This window comes from Brachyhypopomus gauderio, chromosome 13, assembly GCF_052324685.1.
Source record: "Brachyhypopomus gauderio isolate BG-103 chromosome 13, BGAUD_0.2, whole genome shotgun sequence".
Classification (NCBI taxonomy): domain Eukaryota; kingdom Metazoa; phylum Chordata; class Actinopteri; order Gymnotiformes; family Hypopomidae; genus Brachyhypopomus; species Brachyhypopomus gauderio.
This window is the reverse complement of record NC_135223.1, coordinates 19,970,590-19,998,489: the sequence shown is the minus strand read 5'-3', so window position 1 is coordinate 19,998,489 and position 27,900 is coordinate 19,970,590. Positions and strand designations below refer to the sequence as shown.

General features: G+C 38.6%; 4 protein-coding genes across 7 annotated transcripts in view; 1 reads left to right on the top strand and 3 right to left on the bottom strand.

Annotated features, from left to right (window-relative positions):
- bckdhb (branched chain keto acid dehydrogenase E1 subunit beta) overlaps nt 1-8,462 on the bottom strand; it is a 38,882-nt gene extending 30,420 nt beyond the window's left edge. Inside the window, exons 1-6 of the mRNA XM_076971595.1 lie at nt 8,236-8,462; nt 7,839-7,916; nt 6,824-6,892; nt 4,588-4,721; nt 3,341-3,496; nt 1,033-1,141 (exon numbers count right to left, since the gene is read on the bottom strand). Coding sequence (XP_076827710.1) covers nt 1,033-1,141; nt 3,341-3,496; nt 4,588-4,721; nt 6,824-6,892; nt 7,839-7,916; nt 8,236-8,431 — 742 coding nt within the window. The 5' untranslated portion in view covers nt 8,432-8,462. The remainder of the gene's footprint in view (nt 1-1,032; nt 1,142-3,340; nt 3,497-4,587; nt 4,722-6,823; nt 6,893-7,838; nt 7,917-8,235) is intronic.
- Nucleotides 8,463-9,368: 906 nt separating this feature from the next.
- Nucleotides 9,369-16,954, bottom strand: ttk (ttk protein kinase). 2 transcript variants are annotated; one of them, XM_076971594.1, is made up of 25 exons: nt 16,501-16,666; nt 16,165-16,254; nt 15,840-16,062; nt 15,613-15,719; nt 15,240-15,383; nt 14,958-15,063; nt 14,794-14,869; nt 14,594-14,694; nt 14,393-14,489; nt 14,203-14,308; nt 13,873-14,092; nt 13,674-13,780; nt 13,436-13,579; nt 13,178-13,329; nt 12,869-13,008; nt 12,651-12,780; nt 11,566-11,658; nt 11,301-11,458; nt 11,020-11,171; nt 10,794-10,918; nt 10,640-10,714; nt 10,297-10,473; nt 10,094-10,190; nt 9,850-9,932; nt 9,369-9,753 (listed from the first exon to the last, which is right to left on the bottom strand). In XM_076971594.1, exons 2-25 carry the CDS (start codon nt 16,250-16,252, stop codon nt 9,670-9,672), a joined length of 2,985 nt encoding a protein of 994 aa, XP_076827709.1. In that variant the 5' UTR covers nt 16,253-16,254; nt 16,501-16,666; the 3' UTR covers nt 9,369-9,669. The 2 variants fall into 2 exon arrangements, with proteins under 2 accessions (XP_076827709.1, XP_076827708.1); XM_076971593.1 differs by lacking the exon at nt 16,501-16,666 and adding an exon at nt 16,790-16,954 and having other exon boundaries at nt 9,370-9,753.
- A 1,213-nt stretch (nt 16,955-18,167) lies between these two features.
- On the bottom strand, nt 18,168-20,957 carry dctn3 (dynactin 3 (p22)). The gene is made up of 7 exons (XM_076971592.1): nt 20,812-20,957; nt 20,247-20,331; nt 20,070-20,156; nt 19,421-19,504; nt 19,100-19,158; nt 18,937-18,996; nt 18,168-18,724 (listed from the first exon to the last, which is right to left on the bottom strand). The coding sequence occupies exons 1-7, from the start codon at nt 20,905-20,907 to the stop codon at nt 18,638-18,640; spliced, it is 558 nt and encodes a 185-aa protein (XP_076827707.1). The 5' UTR covers nt 20,908-20,957; the 3' UTR covers nt 18,168-18,637.
- A 473-nt stretch (nt 20,958-21,430) lies between these two features.
- On the top strand, nt 21,431-27,900 carry elovl4a (ELOVL fatty acid elongase 4a). Of its 3 annotated transcripts, none has more exons than XM_076971590.1 (7): nt 21,431-21,707; nt 22,693-22,775; nt 23,706-23,893; nt 24,074-24,154; nt 24,621-24,792; nt 25,522-25,649; nt 26,328-27,900. In XM_076971590.1, exons 2-7 carry the CDS (start codon nt 22,709-22,711, stop codon nt 26,637-26,639), a joined length of 948 nt encoding a protein of 315 aa, XP_076827705.1. In that variant the 5' UTR covers nt 21,431-21,707; nt 22,693-22,708; the 3' UTR covers nt 26,640-27,900. The 3 variants fall into 3 exon arrangements, with proteins under 3 accessions (XP_076827705.1, XP_076827704.1, XP_076827706.1); XM_076971589.1 differs by having other exon boundaries at nt 21,436-21,707; nt 22,684-22,775; XM_076971591.1 differs by having other exon boundaries at nt 21,440-21,549; nt 22,684-22,775.

Below are 27,900 nucleotides of genomic sequence, written 5' to 3'. Positions count from 1 at the left end.
ATATTTGCAAATTTTTTTTAAATTTTATGATTTTATATGCTGTAGTGACTCCAGCCTTGCACAATTGCTGAGAAAATGCAAAACAAAACTCAGATACACAGGAGCTGTGCTTGTCCGTACAGGGTAAAATGCCATTTTTTGTGGTTTTGACCATCATATGGCATCACATTCTGTGAAATTTAGGATATCAGTTCTAATTAATAGCAAAGATCCATGGCATTCAAAGATCTTTCACACATTCACACCCATGGCTTCTGGTGCATCATGGGGTCCTGCCATGAATGAACCACTAAAAAAAAAACACAGAATCATTTCCACAATACCAAGTTTCAAGAATGACCCATGGCCAGCAAATAGTGCCACAGAGGAAGTGTGTATAAAACTTCACTTTCCTGAAACGGGTGGCCTAAGTGTAGTTCAGAGAGACCTGAACATCTGCATGGCTAACTGGGACAAAGACATGGGGAACATTAAAAAGCAGCTTTCACTGTTGCAGTCAAAGCTGCTCTTCAGCTGACTGTTAAATTGAAACTTTTAAGCTTTTTGGCAATTTGTTTATGTAATCTTATGGCACATTCATTTATGCAAAAAAAAAAAAAAGATGTTTGTTCAAAACACACGAGCATTTACACCATTCAATGAGCACCACAACTCAACAAGCTGGATGATTTTGCACCATGTCGCAGTGCTGCTACGTCCCAGATTTACCATATGAAAGGAACAGCTGGAACACTATGAAGATAATTACGTGAGCGTTCTCGTCCTTCGTATACCTCTGATCATTACGAGTGCTCTCCTACCTGACCTGCCTGGGGGAAAAAAACTGCAACTTGCAGAAGGCAAACTGAAACAAGACGAATGCTGCAGCAGTGCGGTGCATGGAGAGTTAAAGTAGTGACAGTGTGAGATTGCACTTCAGCATACTTCCATAATGACCAAATTATAGTGTGTGCAACATTAAGGATCAGTCCCATGCAAAGGTATGCACCACAACTGACATTGTGGATCCAACCACAGCACTTTGGAGCACACCTGCTGCTCTGTAGAGGATCTTGGGCTCAAAGAAGATACAGGGGTTCCTATCAGCAATGCAGGACAAGAGCAAACCCTTGGCCTGGATCGGCCCTCGAGGCACCACCACCTGAGGGAGTCAACAAACATGAATTTGGTGCAAAAATAATCAGTCCTCTTGAAGTAAGTATATATGTCAAGGCAAGTTTACATATATAGCACTTTCCATACACGCTGCCAATTCATATACTTCTTATAAAGAGTTGCTAAATAAAAAATGTATTTAATCACAAATTAGTAACAAGCAAGCAACAAACACATTAATGTGCCAAATAAGGTAAGATTAAACAAATGTTGATACAAAACACTAAAATAAAGAAAAATTAAGAATTATAGGACATAATAGTGCATTGTAGCATGTAATGTTAGGGTTCTTCTAATATTCTGACTTTTTTTTTTATGAAAAAAAGAATAGTTAAATTCTGCCTCTCAGTGCATAGTTTTAACCTTGGGAAGGACTGACTGATCAGCTCCTATATGAATGACTCTGCTTGTCTGATAATGCTTCAGCATTTCAGACATATACATTGGGCCTACACCATCAAGAAATGTATACATCAGTAATAACATTTAAATGACAACTCTGTAATATACTGGTAGCCAGTGTAAAGATTCCAGAATATGGATAGTGCGTTTCCTTCTAGTGCTCCTCCTAACTCTTATTAATCTTATTTACATATATGGCATTAGGAGATGCGCCTGTCCAGAGCAACTTAGATGTTCTTGTTGATGTTCGTATGGTGATAAAATGCTGCTTCTGTATCTGATTTGATGTGAGTGCCAAGATGAGTCTATTAGCATACCAAGGTTACAATCTAGCTCTTCTGATCTGAGGGCTTTTAATGTTCAAATATAAAGTTAGTATGTGCCTCTCATTGCTTTTCACAAATATAATATATGTTTAATCTTCATTCAACTGCAGAATAATTGTCTGCAGAGTTGTCAAAATAATTGAATATTGTCTCCCATGCAGCTAGTAATGTGCTCAAGGCTCTTAGTTATTTGGGGTTGAATAAATCCGAGTGTGGTCTTCGTCACTGTGGTAAGACAGGCCTAAATCTAAAGAAGAGGAAGTATGTCTAAGGTAAATAAGAGCGGCCCAAGAATCGAACATTGGGGGACACCACAGGTCATGGGCACTCTTTCAGAAAACTTTCAGTTTTGACAAAGCAACGCCTGCATTCCAGCCATGACCTGAAGAATTTTATTTTTATTTCTGAGAGTCCAACCCATCTCTTAAGTCTGTCTATAAGAATTTTATACTCAAAGGTTTCAAAAACTGCAATGAGATCAAGTGTAAGGAAAAATTATACCTTTTAAAAGTGTATTTAAATTAATATAATTAATTAATTAATAAATATAATAAATAAATACTAGATTAGTCTTAGGACCACGAGTAGGGTGAAATATGTCCAGACAGCTTTTCAAGGACGGAAAGCCAGTTGCTTGAAAACAAATTTCTCAGTGAACAGAAATGGATGTCTATAATGACACAGAGAACATTGAGGAGCATAAGGCCTAGTACTTATTTGTTCTTATTTTGAACTGATCTGCCTCTAGCAGCTGGACCTTTGTAGAGTTTAGACTATGGCACAATAGAATGAATTTAGGCTACTGACCCAGTTAGGAGGTACTAGGTGCCATGTTGCTAAGGTGCCATGTTCTCTACATTGGATATCAGCAACATAGTTGGTCCTCCTTGCATTGGTGGTGAGAAGGTACTGATATTTTGGAGACTCAGTATCCATGTGAGCAGTTATTAAGTGTCAGTCTCATTCATATTTCCTGATAGACTAGACCTGATGTTGGCTCAAGTGCACCTCGTTGCAAGTCTGATACTGATACACATGAAACTTATTCTTAATTCCTAAAACTAAATTATGTTTTCACTTTTATAATATGCAATGCAATTACAATATATATATATTTCAATAACATATATTAACTATATTATATTAAAATATTTCTAACATTCTAAAGCTAAAGGAAAAAAAGTATTTGGGGTACAGAGAAGCTTAAAGCAGGAACAGAAACTAAATTACGCCTTAAGTGGCTGGGAATTAACATCATCTCTGGTCTTGAACAGAATACACCATTTTCAAATTTGATTGAAATGTGTGCTTCACATCATATTTTCCATTATTTTCAGATCCACTTCATCCTCTCATGCAAGTTTAGGAAAAGATCATGGTGTGACAAATTATAACATTATGAAGAGCAAGGACATTATAAATGAGCAACTTCCTGGCCAGTTTCTGTAAAGGCGTACCTTAATGCCGGGGCAGTGGGCAAAGAAGGCCTCAGGACTCTGGGAGTGGTAGAGGGACCCATGGCCCACACAGCCCCACGGTGCTCGGATGGTCAGGTTCCCACAGTCAAAGAGGTTACCCGAGCGGTACCGGTACTTGGCAGCTTCATTTACAATCTATAAAAAGAAGTTTTTAAAAATTACTAAAAATAACATGCTTGTGTTTCCCTAGTTGCCATAATCTGTACAAGGATGTTTGTTAAGGGAAATGTATAGAAATGAACATTGATTTGTTTTCTCAGTCACAAGCCAAAATGATGCACCTCATGTTGATATTATGAAGTGGGACCAAATCAAAGTTAGCATCCATTGCATTCTGGAGCTGTTTTTCCTGCCTGCATCACCACAAAACAACCAACCACAATGAAGATAACAGACGGTAGAATTTTCATGACCATGAGAACTGCAAATCCAAGTGCATTATAATTTGATTTGTGAAACAATCATTTATAGAGAAAACACAACAAAATGTTAGATATAAAAAGGTTAACTTCCTTTTTTTTACCTGATAACTCTGAAATGCTTGCTTTCCTCTGAAAGGCCCCCCTTCCTTTTAACAGTGTGGAAAGGTAATATAGTAGCTGGCTTTATTACAACAAAGACAGCAGGACCTGCTGCACTATAATATTTCCCCATTATCCCATCTGATATTCACAACTGCCTTGAAAAAAGGAGACTCATTCATCTTGAGGGGATGACAAAACGCAGCAACAGATGGGCAAAAACAGCTTGCTTCTCCGTACAGATCAGCCAAAAATGCTTCATTCATCTTGGAGAAATAAAAACTACCTTCTGCTGTATTTAAGTCACCGTATCTTTACGTGTGTCAAACACCAGAGTGATTTTTTGGTTGTTCTGTATGACCTGGTACAGGATTCTGGATTTTTTTTATGTCTCTCTGAGTGGACATGTACCTAAATTAAAAATTCAGACCCTTCCATGATTTCTAAGTGGGAGAACTTGCAAAGATACTGGGTGTAAAAATACTTCACGGTAATCTAGAAGAACAGGACTGCATATTCATGCATTTTCAAATATTTATACACTTTTGCTTGTGGGAGATCTCTGCAACCCTGAATTCCACAACACATCCCTGAATTGATACCTACAATAAATGGACCGGCTGTAAAATATGATTACACGATAAATATAATGGCTCACTTAACTGACGCATGGACATCAAAGAAGCTTCAAACAAGAGGACCAACCTGATCAAAAGCTGGAAAGATGTAATCAGCAAACTGGATCTCTGCAATGGCTGTTGCTCCTCCCACAGCTGCACCGATTCCAAATCCCACAATGCCCTGCTCACACAGCGGAGTATTGAAGACGCGGTCTTTGCCTGGCAAAAAAAAAGCAGTGGAAAATAAAAAGTAGCTTGATGTGTATTGTGTGATAGCTAGCATTCTGACATCCTTTTTAATATTAATCTGAGAGAGAGTGGGTACGCAACCACAGGACAAACACCACAGACAAGACTAATTAATGCTGCCTTGAACAAAAGATCCCGCATGAGTGGTTAATTTCTCGTCTATGTTAAGAATCAAAGCAAGGTAAATCTAATTCCTAATGGCAGGCTTATCCATGACCACAAAAACATGGTCTGGTTTCCTCTTCTATCCTGTAATTCAACAACAAACCACAAGAATTAGACTCTAGACAAGGTCAGGGATTCTATTTTGATGTGTGCCAAATGGCCAGCTGCTCAGTTGGTTTACCTTGTGTTAGTCTTGGCCTAAATACCTACTGATCACTGAAACTGATCTGGAAACACAGCTTGCATAACACTGTCCATACAGGTACTATATTACATGATTAGCTGCACCAACACCTAGACGTAGCACTAACTCTCTGATACATTAAAGAAATGGTCATAATGATATATCGGTTTCTATTGTTCAGTGTGCACCCTTAACACAGAACTAAAAAATCTGTACTTCATTTGAATATAATTAAGGGAATACCAAACACAATAGTTTGGATCCATTTACCAAGATGGGGACAGTTATTTCAGTGATAATGCAATATAGCCAGGCTTGTGTGTGCAATCGATTTCACAGAAAAAGCAATTTAATGTGGATTGGCAGGAGAAGGCACAGCTGAAAATGTGGAATTTGGGTGGACAGCAGTGGTCCTCAATAATGCTCAGCAGTGCATGTGTGTGCGTCACTGGTACAGGTAGTCATTCATGTGCCATCTCTCCCATCTAACGAGATGCCATGGAAAATAATGATCCCTCGCAAAAGGTCAACACCTCTGACGTCAATGAAAACAAAAGGCAGAGAGGGGAGGAGAAAAAAGAGACAGAGAGAAAGAGAGAGACAGAGAGGTAGAGAGACAGAGAGAGACAGAAAGAGAGAAAAGGCACCTGACTAGTGTTTATTTTAACTACAAGTTGCTAAGCAATCCATGAATCACCTCATGTTTGTCCGGGGATACAATCAAGTTAATGGAAGTATAGAAAAAAATATATCAAATTGCCATTAATATATAAAGGTTTAAAGTATAAAATTAACCATAAAATCAACACAACAGCATAAATGTACTCAAAATGCCTACTACATCACTGTTTAATAGAATTCATGACAAAAATGGAGACCCTGTTGAGTTTGGTATTGTAGACAATTTAACTCTTATCAAAAGAAATGCAAAATTGATTTTAAAACCATTTTAATCTTCAAAAAATAGGAAGCCACATTGTACCAACATGACTGTAAGGAATTAAATTCAGGATATGTACTTATTCTTTAAACCTTTTTCACAGAAACACAATGTATAAGCAAATATGACAAAATAAAAATCATCTTCATAATTTTGATATCATCAATATTATAAATATCATGTTTCAAGCAATGACAATGTGAATAATAACTAAATATACTGCTTAGAAGATTCCAGATACTTATTATAAGTCTCCGGATGATAATCCATACACTATCTCTTTTTCAATCAATTTTGTCAGGCTGTGAGATTGTGCATCTCAAAAATAGGACTGGGCTGCCATCTAGTGCTAAAATGGGGCCCATGCAATTCAATTATGATGGCTACGCTTGAAGAAGACTACTGCATACTGTTTACTGCATACTTCACTAAATATATTATGTATACTGCACACTGGTCTCCATAGCAGTTGCAGCACAGTATCCAGTGACAAATGCAAACAATACTACAAGATCACATTAACGTCTGAAGGTTCCAACCTCTTGTGAAAGATTTTGTACCACTGTTGCATCATGGGATGCATTGTATCACAAAAATGGCTCTGGTCACATACTGGATTGATTGGCTGTAGTAAAAGGTCGTGCAGGTTGCATACTACTTTGAGGCCCAATCAGTATCAGTGTAGTACGTAGTAGGCTATTTTGAACAGAGCCCATGACAACTTCAGACATAGATTTCACATTGCACATTGCATGTGTGCAATAAGTAATGAGAAACACTTACCATATTTGTCTCTAAGACCAACTGTACATCGAAACACTCCACCAAAGGCCACGTCTTCACCAAAAATGACTTAGAAACAGAGACAAAAAAAAAAAAAACATTTCTAAAATGTATTTTTGTTTCATTGTATAACAGCTGCTTTGATGATATAACAGCATGTGATTTAGCAAATCTGCAAGGCATACAAACAGAAATCACTTTAGTATCAATGTAGGAATGCTTTGATATACTTTTATACACAACTGCTCTCTGATGCACAAATGTGAACACATTAAAAGTACAAAGCCTATGCTTCTTTAAAGGCATAAATGCTGGAATACCTGCTTTAAATTTTGTTCAGAAAGTTAAGAATAATTAAGGCAATACAAACAATTTAATCACTGACTAATATATACAAAACATTATACTATGATTATATTGCTTATATTTTGTATATTAAAAATATGACCCAGCTAAAGAATGCCCAGGCACTTTTACTAACATCACATTTGTTGCATCATGACGATGTCTTGATTTAACACAGAACACTCATGAGGAATATTTGAGGTTGCTCAGCACATATAAAGACATGATTTGATAGGGGCCTTACTAATCTACTGCAGCCCTCTGCAGACATATACTGGAATGCTTCTAGAATAATATATTGTTCAGACCTAGGAGTAACTACATGATCAAACCATTATGTGATAAAAATGCAAATGAGTGATTTCAAAAACAAAACAAACAACAAAACAAAATCTGTTGATTAGGTATTTTGCACACTGGCATAATTTATAAACTGTACATTTTAGAAGTATGTTTATACACATTTTAAGTGTAGCAACAAAGTAACTTACAAATAATAATGTTTTTATGTAAACACTTAAAACCCCTATGTGATAGAAAAATTCTAAAAGCAGGTTCAAATTCTAATGAAATATACTATAAGGCCCAATTTTAGTTAGTTAGCTTCATTTTTGTTGACCAGTGATCCAACAGCATCTTCAGCAGAACAAATAAGAGGCACAACAGATACCTGCCGTTGGGTCACTTGCAAGGGTGTTGTCCAGCGCACTGGTAACAGACTGGAATAAGTTCATCTTCACGGTGGGGCCTGAAGAGAAGAAAGGCATAGATGATTTAGTTTAGAGACGAAAGCCTTAAAACTGGACAGAACCTGGACTGGACCTATACGAGTCAAGCGTGAACCCAATACGCTCCTGTATATGTGGGGTTGCAAATGTCAAAGACGACAAAGTGTATACAGAGACTTGGAGGGGAGTCTTAACACGAGAGGACGTCGCAGTCGGGCCGATGTTGCTCCAGTGTGAGTCTTTTAGCATGAATGATCAAACCGTGGTCCACTAGTCAACTACGGAACCGAACCGAGAGCCCAGCTGGCTGAGCCCCGCAGCAAGGACGTTTTCGCCTACCATGTTTAGTGGGGACGGGGTCAGGATGAAAGGTGAAATGCGCGGCATGTCTTTTTTGAGTTTTCGCTTTAAACGTGCAGCTCGGTAAGAGTTTGAGTAGCGTTACTCCGAAACTGTTGTGCGAACTGGCTTGAACACTGGAGGTGGGGTGTGTAGGGCGGACGCTCCGCAGAAGTAACCGTGCCGCCGCCGCCATTGCCGGATGAGGATTACCGACCCAGGAAGTTGAATACGACGTCACTAGTGACGCTGACGGAGGACGTGACCTGATTGGTTGGCAAAAGAGAGTGACTTACGTCAGCAGTGAAACCTTAAAGAACAGACAATATTTTTTTATTTGTATTATTGAATATTGACATTATATTCCGACTATATAAGTGTAGAAGTGTGTGTATATATATATATATATATATATATATGTGTTATACGTCAACTCAGCAGTGTCAAATTGACCCTTTAAAATGTCCTTATCTTCTTCTCAAAACTGCTTTTATTTGCAGTTTAACTTTATAAAAAACATTCAAACTCGAATACCATTTGGTGTTTCGTACATCATCATGCAGCAACTTGTAGCTTTATTAATTAATGATGCTGTTGCGATTGTTTTGAGAGCAAATAGGGAACTGGTCTTGTGACCGGAGGGTCGTGGGCTCGATTCCCAGGCCAAAGGCCATGACCGAGGTTCCCTTGAGCAAGGCACCTAACCCCAACTGCTCCCTGGGCACCGGGCTAGGACTGGCCACTGCTCTGGGCATGTGTGCACCACTGCCCCCTAGTAATCACTAGTGTGTGTGTGTGTGTGTGTTCTAACTGCACAGATGGGTAAATGAAGACAAATTTCGATTGCGGTGAAAAATAACAATTGACAAATATGGCACATTTCAAATAAAAATGTCAGTGATCACTTTTTTTTTGTTTTAAAAGCCAGGTTTCTTTTTTGTTAATCAGCCATTCATTGTAATAACTAAACATAAAAATAATAACTAAAAAGTGACCTTTTTGAAAGCTAAATAGAAATAAGTACAGTAAAAAAAAAACTCTGTACTAGGTACAGTATCTTCAAATCAGAAGAACCCTGAGCCAAACTTACAAACACTTTAATATACCATAGAAGGTATGTTTATTCATGAGGACATAATATAAACATATACAAACAGAAATGGAAATCAAAGTCACAATTTGAAGAAAGAAATATGAAAAGGATTTGGTATATGATCATTCTATTCTCGTTAAAATAAGGTAAAAAAAAAAAAAGTTACTAAGAATAAAATCAAGACTGACCCCGAAGGAGGCTTTTAAAAGAAATAAATGTCTTAAATAAGCATTCCTGTCTCAAAGAAATCAGCCAAATCCAACATTTTCTCAGTATATCCAAACAACTGGCTGGTGTATGTGTCAAACTACTAATGACGACCTAATCATGCATAACAGTCTTCACTTCCACGAGGACTGATTGGATATCTTCACACACTCAGAAACGTCCAATTTCCTTCCACTGTTACACATTTTTGCTAGGTTCTATAAGAAAAAGGAAAAATTGTGATGTAGATATGTAACATGACATTGAAGAACGCTGATGAATTAGAAGTGTGGTTCAAACGTCTTTATACTCACACTAGCAGCTCTTGCAATGCTGTTAGGAGACTGTAAGGCTGCCAGCTCATTCAGAATTCTCCTCAGGTCACTGTTACACGGTTCTGTAACAGAGAAAACCATTCGTACCATTTAGTAAGAACAATAATCTTAATTTAGTACACTGTATACTATATATTACGCCGTTACATCTCTACACAATGACCTTTTTCATGGATCTGCTTCTGTGTATTACTTGTTTTAAAAAATGACAAGGAGTAGTCACCTGGCTCAGGTGTAGGCTGAGGCTGCAGTTGTAAGTATGGATGTTCAAGAAGTTCAGCAATGGAAATGCGTTCTTTGGGATTCCGTACTAGACACCGCTATATCAAAGGAACAGTATTCTTATTACTTTTTATTGTAAACTCCGACATGCTTAATACCATCAACCATCAATCACTTTAAAATGTAAGCCAACTAAACACATACCTTTAGTACATCTAGCAGATCCTTTTCAGCAATGTTAGGAAAGTCAATCTCATGGGACGGATCAATAATGGCATGTAGTTTGGTGATCTGGTTAGTGATGTTTTGGAAAGGTGTCTTCCCATAGGTCATACAGTACAGAATACACCCAAGTGACCACACGTCACCCTTGGGACTGATCTATTACAAAAAAGTCAATGGGTTATTAGGGCACTGGGCAAAATATAATTTTATAGTTTATACATGTAACCTACAAAATAATACCGCATACAACATTTGTAAAAACTGTAGTTATATATTCAATGTTATACACTATAGCAGTTTGAGAATGTCAATTTAATCTTACCTTTGACCTTGGTTTTCCACCACTGGATGACGTGTCTTTAATGGCCTCTGGAGGCATGTAGTTTAATGTCCCAACCTAGAGAATCAGAATCCTGAATCCACTGTACCCACACCAGGAATACAACTCCATGTATCAGTTTAATATCTGTACTAACCTGTGAGTCCTTCATGACACTTGTCATGTCTGGCTGAATGTGGTTGGAAATGCCAAAGTCTATGAGCTTCAGAGAAGCATTCACAATCACAAAATTAGCTGGCTTTAGGTCACTGTGAACAATACCTTTAAAATAAGTAAATAAAAAAACAGTTAAGGCAACACAGAACATCAACACAAGTCTGCAGTGTTTTCCTAGTATCGTAGTGTTGCTCGTGCGTAATCACCATGCTTGTGAATTGTCTGCACTGCTTCCAGCATGTTCCTCCAGTAGAACTTTCTCTCCAGTGAGCTGACACTCTTGCGGTTGCGTAGCCAGGTGTTGAGGTCCAGGTTGCCACACTCCATCAACATATAGATGTAGCTGTCAGTCATCTCACTGCAATACAGGCAGAAAAAAGTATGTATGTATGAGATGATGGAGCCAAGACATATAGGGTCTGAGGTCCATGGGGTCTGAGATGATGGAGATAATAGGGGTCTGTGTGTTCATCTTCCACATACTCACTAGTCATACAGCTTGATGATCTGGTCACTGTACTGCTGGAGGTGGTTCAAGTGCTCAATCTCGTTCTTGTAGCTTTCAACAGTCTGAGTATCTGCCTCCTCCAAATTCACATATTTCACTGCATACAGCTGTTTCTTCTGGTCTAGGACCTGATAGACCTAAAATATGAGTCACATAGCATAGATTTCACACAATAGTAAAGTCAAACAAGTGTGATGAGCATGTACAAATTAAAGGTGGTGTTATGATGACATTCATACAGTACCTTACTGGAACCACCTCTGCCTATCATCTTCAAAATGAAAAACTGTCTGCCTTTAATTGTGATGGATTCATTGGAGAAGGCACTGGCAGGTCCCTGAAAGAAAGGAATTATCTAAGGTCAATGTACACAACTGACCAGCATTTAACCATACCTAACTGACCTCTGAAAAAGAGAAGTCACCTTTTACATACATATACCTCACACGGTCAGGGACACAAAACCAAGGGTCATTGATTCCTGAAGGTCAACAGTGTATGCCAATTATTAAAACTTTTTAATTCAAAAAATGTGGTAAAAATCTAAGAGCACAGTAGAGGGTTTTCCATCCACCGAGTTTTTGCGCATTTTGAAAATGCGCATGAAAAAAACTGGATGGAAAAAGACCAAAATTCGAAAAAAGCCCCAAATATCGCAAAAAGATTTTTACGCTAGGAGGAGGTGGAAAAGTTAGACTATCGCGTCGCCAAAATTCGGAAAAACTGGATGGAAAAGGGTTTTTCGCATAAACGATGACGTATCAAGCCTCAAGTCATGTGATTCTGTACATGATCGCGATGTAAAGATGGCAAATGCATACAAAAACAGTTCTGGAGAGAGCAAAAATTGAATTTAACTTCTCCATGTATAGAAAAGAAAAAGAAAAAAATGTTTCAAAACCTCAACGTGCAAAAATGCGTAACTGCCAGATGGACGTAAAACCACTATTGTTTGGCGTCCTCTCACGTGATCTAAAGTTTATTCGCATAACTGTAATGAATGGAAACAAGGCTTAATTCGCATTTTTTTCTGCCGAAACTTGGAAATTGCGCATTATTTTTTCGAAAGGTTTGGATGGAAACCCGGCTGTTTGTATTAACAAAAATAATTCACTGGTATTTCTGTTTATCATTTAGGATGTTTCTGACTCCATTATATCACTAACTCCATTAATTAGCTAATAATTGCATGCAGAAACACTAGTCGGTTAGCTGCTTAGGTTCAAGTAGACATGAAACGCAAAAGCCCACCGTGTGTGAAGCACTTATATCACACATACAGAAATGCACAAGGATAAATGTTTAGGTGTGAAACAGGCTGGTCTTTACCTGTGACATCTGCTGGACCCCAGAGATCTGACCCTGTGGTGTGCAGGGTAATGAAGTATGGCTGACTCTCTGTGCTGTAGATGGAACAGACACGACAGCTGGTCTCTGCTTCACCACAGGTGTAACAAAACTAGAAAGAACAAATGAGAGCAGCTGGATTAAAATTGAAAGAAGAATAAACAGACCCCCAATTTAATAAAGCTCCGTTGAGCGTGTACCTGTTAGCTGGAGGGTTCTTGCAGTTGGGTGTCTGTAAGCCAAAGGCTGGGTGTAATCTCGGTGGCACTGCCACAGACGGAGTCCTCAGTGAGTGAAGAGGACGTGGAGTAGGAATAAAGTCTACAGATGGCTTGTGATCCTAAGGACAGCCACACAAAAGATTTTACATGAACAAGCAGTAAAGCAGATAAAGCAGATAAATTGAACTTCACAAAGAATAACATTATTGTTACAAAAAACAGCAATTACGCAGATGTAGTACTGAAGACATTTGTTGTGTGATCGCTCGTTCTTTCATATCACCACACCTCTGGAGATGCATGTTTGCTGATGCATGCAGGGATCCTCCATTCTGACAAACTCTCCATAGCATGGGATTTCACTTGCTGGTTATTTCTGGAAATCCTTAGTGTATTCTCTCCTTCCTTTTCCCGTCCATCACTGTGAGTGGCCACTACGTCTGCAAAAGAAGAAACATGAAGTGACATCTAAAACTACTATGCTATAAAACTTCTGTTGATGATCTTTTGATGATTTCACATGGAGCAAAAGGTAAAGTGACAAACCTGCAACATCCTCTTGACCCTCAGTAGGTAGCAGCTGGGTTTTTCCAGATTTCAAATTCTTCACAGCCATCTGGAGAAGTTCAGCAGGTTTTGCATTTAATGTCAATGCCTTCTGCAGAATGGAAGCACTTTTCTTAGAATTACCTGCAAAACCAAAAAATATGTAGCAAAAAAAAAGTATTATACAATTGCATAATGGAAAAACAACAGCATATCAAAATCACTAATATACACCAACCTCGTGACAGCTCAAACTGAGCATGAGCGATATGCACAAAGGCAAAAGATTTGCTATTGGTTCGGGCAATGATGAAATTATCCTCAGCATCATCAGGATCTTCAATTCTACAGAAAAGAGGCAACAACAAAATAACAAATCTGTGCGTGTCAGCATGGCAAAAGTCAAGGATTTTATCAGCTAATCTCCAGTTACATACCCTTTCAACTCTGCATATCTGACTAGCATCCGAGCGTAGCTTTCAGTTTTGCTGTTCTGTGCCAGGGGAAGTCTGGAGAACACTTTAGAGTAGCAATCCAGCAGCCTACAGAGAAAAGCGGCGTCTGTGCAAGGGTCTTCGTGCTTCTCCAAGTTTGTGAGGTACGCAAGGCACGCCTCGGGGGAGTTGGAACTTACGATATGGTTAATGTCAGTGGTGTCTAGAAAGAAGAACCAGCAGAATCTCGCCATCATTATCTGATCATGCAATGGTAAGAAACAGACTGTCAGGCTGGTGAACATCAAGAAGAAAATGTTACTAACGCATTACCATCCAGTCTAGTGGTCTTTTTCTTTTCTGCTCTATTAAGGAGCGCTGTGGTGGAGTCCACTTCACAGGTGTCCTCCCAGGGTCGTGACTCTGGACTAATAAGTGGCTACACAAAAATATCCATAACTACATGCAAAGCTTTTTAAAGGCAAGAGGTATGATTCAGCACCTAGGTGTTCAGCTGCCATACCTTCAGATTTAGCAGGTTGTACGAGTCTCCATCTCCAGAATTCTTCTTTGCAGAGGACAGAGGGAAAACAAGGCTTGCATTTGAGCGATATGTTGACCTAAGGAAAAAAAAACATGTCAGATTTGGGCAAGGTGAAAAGAAAAAAAAAACATTTAATCATGAATATGGTGCATTAAACATGGTGATATAAAACAGCCCCACCTAGACAAACTGCTGCTGTAGCTGGGAGCCTCGGGTTTATAAACAATGTCTACATTCTCATTTTCAGGGATAGACAGGGGTACCATGGGAATCCTGCCAGGCTAAAGGGATGAAGGAAGTCAGTTAGTTTGTTCATCTTCATGTCTAGTTCTTTGGATATGACCAAACCTCATTTCCAACCTTACCATGGCTGTTCTTACCATGGCTGTTCTTTTGCGTTCTGAGCCTGATGGCCAGACAGGAAGGTCATCCTGTGGACTGTTCTTATGCTCAGTTCTGTAATTTCAGATTTGAAACGTATCAATGGAAAACACACTAGATCAATATGATGTTATGCAAATTATTATCTAGAATTGTTTCCTACCCCAGAGAAAAACCACCGGCAAGATGAAATTCATCTGATGTTCTAGAAATGCCTTTAGACACTGATGTCCTCATTACAGGTTCCTGGGCACTTTCAAGTGTAGTTACTGAAAATTTTTTAACACCATATTAATAAAGAAAACTAAAATTCAAAACACATGCATACACTGTGCAAATAACAAATATAAACATATTATAATATAATGTGTATAAAAATACCACTACATTTAAAGACCTTAAAATTAATAATTGCTACAGACAAAGTAAAATAATTTTTTTTAACCTGCTAAGTTTTCTTTATTCTCTTGGTTAAGGAGTTGGCGTTTGCCCTGTTTTAGATTTTGCATCGCAGCTTCCAAAATGTCTGATGGTTTAGCCCCCATTTCAAAGGCTTTCTGGAGAATCCAAGCACTTTTCTTCTCATTACCTGTTCAGTCAGTGGAGAAAGGTGATTAATGCCATGTCATTTCTGCAATAAACAAACCTGATGGCTTATATAATGCTTTTAAAAAAGGTTTGCAACCTGATGCACAAGTGAAATTATGACCACATGAAATAAACTGGCTTAAAACTTTTCTTATATAAGAAATAGTTTTCTTATATTAATTTCACTGATGCATTAATAAGCATGTCAGTTCTTCAGGCAATTTTCTTACCTTGTAAAAGCTCAAACTGAGCATAAGCTATGTGGACGAAGGCAAAATCCTTGCAGTGGGATCTTGCTATGTCAAAACTATCCTGTGCCTCACTGACATCCTGAATACTGATAAAATGAAGAGACTGGCTTACCACAAAACAAATTACATTCATAAGAGTATTTGTTTTACCAAACTAAATACTGTAAAATAACTGGACTTTGGACAGACAAAAAAACGTAACTTACGATTTCAACTCTGCAAATCTCACCAGCATCCTTGCATAGCTTACATTTTGGCTGTATTGTCCTAATGGCATGCTTGAAAAAACTCTGGTGTAGCAGTCAATTAATTTGGAAAGAAGATTAGGATCTGTGTGAGGATTGCCCTTCTTCTCCAAGTTAGTCAAAAAACTGCTGCATGTGTCTGGTGAATTTGAAGTTATGAGCTGGTTTATACTGTCTGTGTCATCTATAAGGAAAGAACATCATGAGAAGAGGCATTCAAAACAAGCAAGACGAATATGTGCACAGCTGAATGAATAACGAAATTACAATATTTCATAATAATCACCATCGTTGTAATATCGCTTAATCTTCTCCAGCTTCTGATACAATTTGGCTATCTGCAGCTTTCGAGCGGTGTTCTCGTCCTCGTCCATACCTACAACATGGACATGCATCCCTTACATCAGCATATCAAGCACTGGCATCACGTCCTTCATACTACTGCACGTTTTATTAACTTGTCTCTGTCAAATTACACACACATACACCTCTTTAAAACAAAGAGCACTGCAGATCCCTCTGCAGCTGTGTTGTACAGTAAAATGTAGTTAATGTTGCTCATCGTGGGTGTCTAATCTCGAGAGCTCGAGCGCTCACGTGAAGCTAACTGACAAATACTGACCTCTTGCTACAAACTCAAACTTAAACTCAAACTAATGTTGGGTTAGCTAGCTAACCTTAATTGTTTCAGTTCACTCGCATAAACATTTTTAAGCATAGTCAGAACTTAACATAGCAGAGGAGTAAACAAAAACGTTACTGAGCTTAGCGAAGGGGCTGGTTAGCTAACCTAGCTAGGCTAGTGAATAGCTACTAACACCACGGACGCTAACTAGCTAACAGTCGCTGTAGCAACAACGTCGAATGATTGCGCTCGTGCTGTAATCTTACATTCAGACACCTTAACTTACCGCTCCTTGAGGAATTTCACAACTTAAACAATCAAACTTTAACCATGCAAAGTAATATGTGGTGCCGTGCTGTAATCCGAGAAGTATGGATCCGACACAAATCTGTTTTGTTCAACAGAACTTTCAAAATTGCCCACGTCCTCGAATCTCGGGCCTCCATTGGCCCGTTTGTATCGGAGGACTCCGCCCTTGTTTTTGCTTCGCGTACACAGACGCCATCTAGCGGCTAACGTAAAAATGAAACGTTTTGAAACGCGCTACCTAATCGAAATTTAGCTGAAGTGAACGAACGAAGAGAGGTGCGCTGATCTTCACAGAATTTGCTATAGGCCTGCTGTCATTTGAGTGCACATGACATTTTTGTAGCATAATTATAAAAAATGTTCTTCATGAAATTTTCATTAAAATAGTCGTGCTTAGAATTTCATTAAAACTTTGACCATGTAAATCAACACCTTATATTCAATGATTAATGTACATGTTCAAATGTTTTGTTTTTAAATGTCTGAGTCAGGGCCTTGTATGAGTGGTGGTGTTATAGTTATAAATGTGGTATTCAAAATATGTGAATAACTCTTTTGGGAATAATTTGCATCATTATTAGATAATCAAAATTATTGAAAGGTTACATGCAACACAAAGTTTAAACTGATTTAAATTACACCACTCCTCCCTAGTATGACAAGCACCTGAGTGCCATACATGAAGTAATGACCTAATAAGAAGCACAAGCCAGGCAAAGAGATTGCAAAATCCTTTGGATGTCAGTGAAATTCACTGTGCAATGCAGTGCAGGAAAGAGCTCAACTCCCCCAACTACAGTACCTAACAGTACCCTATAAAACAAGAGCATTTCTTGTTACGTTTATTAATGAACCAGTACCTGCAAATACAGAAGTCAGTGTATCTGCAAACTCCAAAGTATTTTAAGGACCAACAAATAGCAGGAAGCCAACTGCTGTGTACTTTATCATTTTAATACACTGTACCTACAATTGCAACATAAATTGTGAATGTATTTTATAAAAACAATTTGTGTAGCTCATGATGAAAATTGCAATGATTATCAAATCTTTTTTAATTTCACTTACTTAATCCATATTTGTTGTCATTTTAAACCAAAACAAACTCATTATCTTTTAATGATTTTAATAGGCAATTTATATCAGATATTCTGGAATATAAATATTAAATATCGGCCTCACTAACCTCATAAAACTTGAAAGTTGGAAAGAAAAATGGAAGAGATTTTTTAATTGCATTATTAACCACAAGTATAGCTTCTTAAATAATTAGGAGAGAAAAATGTCTTGGCACTTCCTACTACAAAGGTGTGTTGTCATTTTATAGTAGACATGCAGTGGTTCTAAGAAAAAGGTCTGCAAGTATAGGCTTTAATAGTCATGCATAACAAAGTCATATACTTCCAACAGTTTTAATTAGACATAACATGAAAAATCTTTTCAAAAAGAGAAATAATTCTGGATCATTTCTAAATATGTTTTTCCTGATAGCCACATAGGTTCATAAATTAATGTAAAGGTATTTCATCCATTAAATCTGAACATGACATTTAAGTGATTCTTAAGAATCCCTACTTCAATTAAGTTTAGGAAGTCTAGGAAGCATATCACACTGCAGTGCTGTAGTGTTATTTGCCATGTGAGTATAAAGCATTAAGCATGTAACTACAAGACTATGATAACATGTATGCTTTATTACTCAAGACAATGACCTACAGTAAGTAAAAGACATGACTCATTTGCATACAAGTAATAAGCAAAAGAAGCAGCAAATGTACACAAGAGAAGCATCAGGATTAATTTAGGACAACAAAACTTTTTTCCACTATTCAGATGGCTGGACTTGCTTAGGTGCTTCCAACTTCCGTAGGGTTTCATCCCACTGGGTGAATTGTTTAGAGAGAAGAAATATCTGTGCAAGTGTTAAGGAATGGTGGCTGTCTTTATATCTTTTTTATTATTTCTATATACAAATATAAGAATACAATAGACCAAATAATGCATTTTGTAACTGCAGCACTATAATTGAATGATTAATGTTTTCTTAAAGGACAATAAGGAAAAAAGTCCATTTTCAGATATGCAATATGTAACACAGACCTTTAAGCAAAGAAGCAAGGATACCATTTTGTTGTATTCTTCAAACAACCTTTTCACTTCTCCAGAGAGTTCTTCACTTTGGTCCTATAAAACAGAAATATGATGAGGCATATATTGTGCTTTGGTCCTCCACAACAATCAGACATACCAGAGATGACGTATGATAACATGAGAGGAGACCTCTTACCTGCTGCTTGATGTGAATCTCAGACAGGCGTTGCACTTTGGTAGCAAGTTCTGGAACAGCTGTGTTAATCAAGCAAAAACCTTTTTGTAGTTCAGATTTAATTATGATGTAAAATCTAACACTGCATAATTATTATGAAAATATACATAGAACAAAGGGACAGTCCTTATGAGTGTCTAATATAAAAAAGCAACAGTATTGTTTTTCACAGTGGAACACTGAAAATGAGTGCACAGACCTTTTCAATGCTTAAATATAATTGTGTCTTTACTTACTACATATCAAAGGTGTGAACAGCTTTATAGATCAAGCTTATCTTGCCTTTAATGTGACTGCTATCCAACAACGGCTGCAGGTTATTCACTTGCTCTAGCAAGGCAGCCTGAGAACGCAGGAAGTCTTCCTCTGCACAGGGAGGGGGGAAAAAGGTGTAAACATGCTTTAATATTTATTTTGAAAATGAATGAAAACATTAGCACAACATAAGGTAGCTATGACCAACTTGCCAAATGAAAGCAACTGCACTTTAGAACATGAACTTGAACGAAAACTCTGAAATATCCACTGCTGAAAAATCAGACAAAAGTGGAAGGACTGCAGAGCAATGCACTTTGACAATGTAATTCTATAAGGTCATAAAAATCCCACCAAAAACAAGTAATCCACAAGAGAAGTGATTACAAGTGAATTGCACTACTCTATCACGTGGCTAGGAATGCTAAAATCTCCAATGCCACGCCTAGTCATGCAGCTTCTAGGACTGGCATACTCATCTTTAATAATATAACAAAGTGGCAATAATCATTTCGGGTGAGTGCATCTATATACATTCTGCCTGCATATTTACTGTAATAAGACTCATGGGACACCGTTACTAACCCTTATGTAACACTACCACCAACCTTTCACAGAAGAAAAGGTTTTATATAGTCACTTTCATATTAATGTTTTAGAACGACAGATCACTCACCTGCTAATATAAACTCCAATTTCATGGCATCTGGCAACGCAATATAGTCTGTGAACTGCGGATCCAAGTACTTCAGAAGATCTTCGACTGGCGAAGTGGAAATAAAACAGATGTGAACCAATGCGGCCGAGAAAGTCCGAGTGGTAATGAGCAACAAACATTTACCTACACACTCACTTTTTTTGTGAAGGATCTTGACTCGTTCCCTCTTGTTGGCCGTGTTTGCGAGGGCGGCGTTTATCCTCGAAAGAGATTCAGTACACTGAAACAGAGAGAAACACGCAGGTTTGGGTCAACACCGACTACTTGCTGGTCATGAGAGAGAGATTCATTACACTGAAACAGAGAGAAACACGCAGGTTTGGGTCAACACCGACTACCTGCTGGTCATGTGAGAGGGGACAGATGTAGATGACCACTTCATTATCTAGCTGGGACAGCTCGCTACGCCACACCCGAAACAACAGCAACCTTTTAGCTAGCTTCCTAGGATACGTTCCTGCCACTGCTAACAACTGCCTTGTTATTCAGCTTTTGGCTTTTCCGTGTTTATAAAGATGTGACTCAACTGTAAAACTATCAGAACATCATACAGGAACTATGAGAGCCGCTGATACCAAATACACACGGTGATAAGTAACCAGGGTTGGCCAAGTTCATGTCGTTCTTCGGCCTATTTTAACATGTCAAAAAATACAGTCCGTACAGAAATTATATTTGAAGCATTCTCGCACGATATTACCTTGGGAGGTCTATTACTCCGTACACGTTCACCATAAACACGTTTTTCTAAAACGTTAAGGCGAGCATCCAAATCATCAATGTTGTTTCCGTCCATCTTGACTCTCGCTACTCAAAGACGGAAGTGACGTAACCTCTTTTCCTCGGCTGCAGTTTTAATCAGACACACACACACACACACACATATATATATATATGCATATGCAGAGGTTACATATACATAATACATAAATATGAGATATGTGTATAGACCGTGTGTATGACTGCATGTACATAGATCTCACATGCTACATTGCATCACATGGACCCCAGATAAGTCCACCTCCCACGTTTGTTCTCAGTTTTGTTTATTTAATTTGCAAAGTATTTTTAAAGCATCCTACTTGTTCCAGATTATGTTTCGAAGACTCTTTTCTTTGTTTTATTATTACTATTAGGGCACTATTCTTATTGCAGTCGATGAACTGGGACCTAAAAATAAATAAATACGTTTTTTTTGTTTTTACTCCGTACATCGCTCTATAATTTTACCCGTCGATGGGTTCCTCGATGCTGTCTGGGATGAACTTGGACGTTGTTAGGTTTCAGTGGAGAACCTGCTAGGAGCTCAAAGGGCAGGGTCTTTGTGACAGTACTACGCGCATGCGCAGTTCGCCTATCTCCAGTGCCCGTTTGTAGAGGAGCGTCGAGACAGCCGCAGCAACAAGCGCAGTGATGTGGATGTAGACCAGACTGATCCGTACGTTCACATCGCTCTTGTGCTGAATGTTGCAGTGATCCGGATTTAAGTGTGGGCCTGCTTTATCTCTGACGTTTGGGTTCCCAACATCAACGGAATATTTGCGTCGCATGACCTTGTACTGAATGTCATTACTACAGAATTTTAATCCCAGCACGGTAAGGACACGATTAATTGAGGCACATTTGTCGATCGGCTATGAATCCACAGTTCGGCGTTAATGCTCGGTTCCGTTACAATGACGAACGCTAGAGGAACCGTAGGATGTATGAAGCGCTGAATACACAGGTGAATCAGCCACGCTGATGAAACTGGACCGGTTGCAACGATATATATACTTATATAACACTACAAAACACGTACATCTCCCCTTCATCGTAGTGTTTGAGGTTCGTTCAGTGCGTATTGGTTCAAGAGGGGTTCTGAACCATCATTTGGACGCATACTTTGTTATTTGGTGCCATAGTGGCGGGTTTAACGCATGGACTCCGTCCGGTTCTGGCTGCGGAGGCCTCTTGCACAGGAATGGGTTCACTAACCAGCGTCCTTTATTCGGAAACCACTTGCATCTCGTTTTCAGGAAAACGCAGATTAAAAAGAACCGGACCGAACCTCTCGCGCTCCCGATTGCGGCTTTTCAGCAGTTTCCTTCGCTGTCTTTATCCTCGGGTTTGTGCGGCTGTCTGCTGACACAGCCACCCCTGCGTTTGTGCGGCAGGCCCAACCGAACCCCCCCTCATGCCGTTAAATATCCACCTCCTGACCGTAAATATATTTAACTTGCGACTAGTAGAACATCAGGTAATCACATTATAGCCGTGATTGCTTTCAAGGTCTTTCGTTCTTCGCGAGGTTGTGGGCTTCTTGTTGTATCCATACGAGTGATAAAGGAACCTGAAGTGCCCGCTGAGCACATGAACAAAACCGTGTGAAAGACTTCCAACATACAAACAATGTTGGTTCCACCGCAAACTTGAATGCATTCAAAATGTTTGAGCAACAGCTCAGTTTTGTAGACCCACGAGGTGCAATGCCTAGGTTGAAAAATGTGGCAATTGCTGTTACTGCTGTAGTTTTGTGCTTATTTTTATTAATCTAAACTGTTTGTCTTATTTTTGTTCACTTTCAATAAAGGACATTTAGGACCTGAGCTACAAAGATGGATATTGTGACCCATCTCATCAACGACACTATTGAGTTCTACAAATGGGGCCTTACTATTGCAGGTGGCTACACCTTTCTCCTTTTTGTGAACCCATGCAATGCAGTGAACATGCATTGTTTCCTTGGAAGTACAAATAAGCATAAGGATAATTTACTACTATTTTGTTTGATATTGCTATGACATTTTATTTTATTTATCAAGCTATGGGTTTTGAAGGACTGCTGAAACAATTAAGCTGTCTTTACATTCTCTGTCAGTTAGTAACTACATATACAGTGTTTCTGTTCCCTGAAACATTAGAGTTCGCCCGTTATTTTCACTGATGGCCATAATTCCAATCTGTGATCACTATTAGATCACATATGATTGATTCTAGATGTGAAATTTAAATCTGGAAACTGATTCTGTTTCTCTCAAGTAGAAGACCAATGACATGCCAGTGTAGTTAAAGCCAGAATAAAGATTGTTGGAAATGACAACAAATTCTTCAGATTCTAACCAAGATGTGTAGCAATAGCATAAAGCAATAGCTGCTGTAGGTCACCGGATGGCAGACCAAGGTGCTAGCACCATCAGTGTCCTGGGCTCAAATCCCAGGCAGCCCATATACTGCCATTGTTTATAATATTTTATAAATGAAGAAAATGATGCAGTATCCAGGATTTAAAAATAGATCATTCAAAAATATCATGGAGATTAGACCATTCTGACTTCAGGAGGTTTACCACAAGATGTGGTTGCTTGTAAGCTACATGAACAGAACAGGCAAATAATGGTTGTTTATGGTCTATAAAACATGGAGGCATTGGCATATACCAAAAGGCAGGATGCTGTAAGTTTAGACAAACTAGTACGTAAAGACTTGTAACTAATAGATCTAACATATGGAATATTAATTCCATTCAGTCAAAAGCAGCATCGGCTCATACTCTATATATAAATAGTAGCTTCACCATTTTTGGGAATAGTAATAAATGTTTACTGGTTCCAGACAAGCGTGTGGAGAAATGGCCACTAATGGACTCCCCTCTCCCCACACTGGCCATCAGTTCTTCCTACTTACTGTTCCTCTGGCTTGGTCCAAAGTTCATGAGGAACAGAGAGCCCTTCCAGCTCAGGAAGACTCTTATTGTCTACAATTTCAGCATGGTCATTCTTAACTTTTTCATCTTCAAAGAGGTTGGTTCTGTACAATTATTATAAATGGTTGGGACAGGCATAGATAAAATGACTATTCTAGTTCTAACTCTAATCCTAGTGCTGATCTGCACTTGATTCTAACACTGTTTTTGTTGTGAGTTTGAGTTCTCCTTGACCTTTTCTTTCACTGATGTTGAGTCTATTTCTTTCCTATTTCAGCTCTTCTTGGCAGCACGGGCAGCAAACTATAGCTACCTCTGCCAGCCAGTAGACTACTCAGACGACCCAAATGAAGTCAGGGTGAGTGTGCTTTTGCAGAGGGGCTCTGATGTAATTAACAACAGTGCTCCTACGACTGTTTCCCCAGCTGGGCCTGGCCTTGGGAAACCAGGCAATCTGATCCCTCCTTCTGTGGCCAGAATGTATTCAGAGTGGCACTGGAAGGCAGCTCAGTTTCAGCGATCTATGATGCCACAGTTACACACACAAATGTCAGCACTGCCACAGCCACCGGCAATCCAGTTTACCATAGTCTGGGGTCGTGATAGGTTCCTGTTCTATTTTATATGCCATTTATATTACGTTAATTGTAAGTAGAGATGCTTCCTCATAGGCTTAAAAAAGCTTTAAGAGTACAAGACTACCGTGGGTAATGTATGCGTTTGCCTTGTTGGTAAAAACACAAACTAAAGTCAGCTGAAATGAATATGAGCTGGCATATTCACTGGGAATTTTTTACGTTTAGTGTTGATGTCTTTCTGTACAGGTGGCAGCTGCCCTGTGGTGGTACTTTGTCTCAAAGGGAGTAGAGTATCTGGACACAGTGTTTTTCATCCTACGCAAGAAGTTCAATCATGTCAGCTTTTTGCACGTTTATCATCACTGCACCATGTTCACTCTGTGGTGGATTGGCATCAAGTGGGTAGCAGGTGGCCAATGTAAGTAATCAGTATTCATTTAAGTTCTAAATGTAATGTTTATATACAACTGTTCCAACATTTATTTGTGAATACATAAGTAAAAATATGGTACATCCTGAAAGGATCCATAGCCTAAAGACAGAAACGTTGGATTATGGATTATGGTGTTTAATCTATTTGTACATTTTTCCAGTGAGTGGTGTTAATCAGGTTTTTCCTGATTTCCATTTGAACAGATGTTCTGTGCTCTGCTGATATGTCTCCTAGCAGAGTAACAGAGTGATGGGATTTGTTGATTCAGTAGCGGGGATAATTAATAACTTGGTGTCAAACATATTTAATCATTGTACTGTGACACATGTACATATAATAGTCTGGGGTGTTTACTGGTGCCCTGTGATGGACTGGTGCCCAGTGCAGGGTTAGTTCCTGCCTTGCACGCTGTTGTGCTGGGATAGCCTCCTGCAACTTTGAGCAGTTTAGAGCATAAATGAATGAATGAATGTTTGCTTATTTGTTTCATTAGTGAACACTGCAAACTATTTTTAGAGTCCAAACCTTTACCTAAAGAAACCTTTATCCTGTCTTGTATTCTTTGAAATAGTTAAAAAACCAAATTCTGTAGACTGTAATGACATTTCTGCTATAGATTAGAACCCTAAACCTAATATTGTATTTAGATAATATTGTAAGATCATATTTATGAAAATTGTTTTGTATTTTTGTTTTTCTCTCTCACTCTCTTAGCCTTCTTCGGGGCTCATATGAATGCAGCTATCCATGTGCTTATGTATCTCTATTATGGGTTGGCTGCTTGTGGGCCAAAGATCCAGAAATACCTGTGGTGGAAGAAATATCTGACAATTATCCAAATGGTATTCAGAGATTTAATTTATTGTTTGTTCTGACTGAAATAGTCCAGCATTGCTTTTACTCTCTAGATTGCAAAAAATTGATATTGCACCAGGTGTGACTTTTTTTCCTTAGTGATGATTCTAAGCACTTAAAGAATTTGCAAAGAGTGCCAGTTAAACTATAAGCTTAATTACCATTAAAACTATAAATGACTGTGGCTATGTGCAGACTCGTCACATTAATATGAAATTATTTAGTATGCGAAAACTCAAACCCAGTTAAAAGTTTCAGCCAAACTTCTTTATTACAAGGCATTAGAGAATTTTCATATGGAATTTCCAGTCATACTGACACAGCTGTCATGGGCATGATCATTCATAACACAAACAACACAAATACACACATGGAAACTGAAGAGGCACCTTCCCTAGACAGCTGAGATTTTTCAGGTTAAGTTAAAGTATAGCCATTCTGGAACAGGGTTGTAAAAACCGTGGTCAGATGATTAATGATGGATCTGATTTCATGGTGGGGACTCCATCTTCAACTTGATTCACTGGAACACTATTTATCAGTTAGCTATTAAGAGCAGCTCTAAACTATTTCAGGGCACAACAATTTTATCCTAAAACCACAGCAATGTTTATTATTTGTTCAGTTATTTTCACTAACTTTGCCACCGTTACCCTGTTCCACAGATCCAGTTCCACGTTACCATTGGCCACACTGCTCTCTCCCTCTATACTGATTGCCCGTTCCCTAAATGGATGCACTGGTGTCTGATTGGCTATGCCCTCACCTTCATCGTGCTCTTTGGAAACTTCTACTACCAGACCTACCGTCGTCAACCTCGCCGTGAAGGCTCGTCCAAGTCGGGCAAGGCGCTGTCTAATGGGGCTTCTAATGGAGTCCTGGTGGCTAGCAATGGAGTGACTGGCAAGGTGGTAGAGAAGCCTGTGGTGGCAGAAAATGGCAGGAGGAAGAGGAAGGGGAGGGCCAAGCGTGACTAGAGCAGAGTGGGCAAGAGGGCTAGAAACAGGCAGGCTTCCATACACTCACTGCTAGGACCACAAACCTTGAGAAGGGATGGAACGGAGGGAAGACTGGTTGAAAACCAGTAACTGCTAAGGGATGCTTGGCATGGGGACCTGCCTGTTTGGAGGACGCTGTGAGGTTTACAGCACTGTGTAGGAGATGTTTGCCACCATCAGACCTGGTGGATCAGATTAGAAATATTTGACGAGAACAAATTGTGTTCCCTCCCCCTACAGTTTATTTATTTATTTGCTGATGTATAAGCAGTACTGTAAGGAGAATGGAGTACTCCTGACCCCTGAGCAACAGGGCTTCAATTCTCTATTAAAGCATGGTATAATTTCAGTAAATTTTCTTGTCATTTTCATTACCTGCCACTGTGTGTCTGCCTTTCTCCTATTAAACCTCATCTCTTAGATTTTCAGGCTGGTTTCTCAATATGACATAAGCCACATTTACATGCCCCTGTACACACTCTCCAATAGCAACAATCTCTGTTTTTATTATTTAACATTTTAAATGACTTTTTGATTGAACTCTTTCAAACAAATGTTTGTAACCATAAAATATATAGGGGGTGGTTCCAGCCCTGCAGTACCCTATGCACTGCAGGACTCTGCAGAATATACAAAGAATGGTAAAACAAAAGCATTATCTGGTGGAATGTTTTAAGTAGAAAATCTACACTTAAGAAGTATTAAATCGTGGTGTTTTATATCTAGAAGTGAAAGATCCAACCAGTGTGATTTATGTTTCCATCCATCTGTTTGTTTGTTTATTTATGTATTTATTTATTTATTCAATCATTTATATTCTCAATTGTTTGCATTTACATTCTTACTTTAAAAACAGGATCCATTATGTGACACACAGCTCCTGTAAAACTGCATTTGTCCATGAAAATATATGGAGAACATTTTCATATTACATTTCCAGACCATGTCCATACATATTTTAGAGAAGTGCTGCTGTTATTAGTATATTTAGATGGGGGAATTGAAATTGGGGTGAAACAAATATTTACAAAAGCACTCTATAAAGCCTGCATTCATCTGAAATATTCCATTGTATGTCAGTGAGGTCTAAAAATGCTACTTGTCATAGTTTTTCCATTTTAAATATTTAAAAAAGCAATGCACTTGTGTTTAGTGTTCACAAATACTTGTTTTTCATGTTGTATATGCTGTGCTATTTTGTAAATTGTGCTTTTAAAAATAAAATGGGTATCATGAAGTA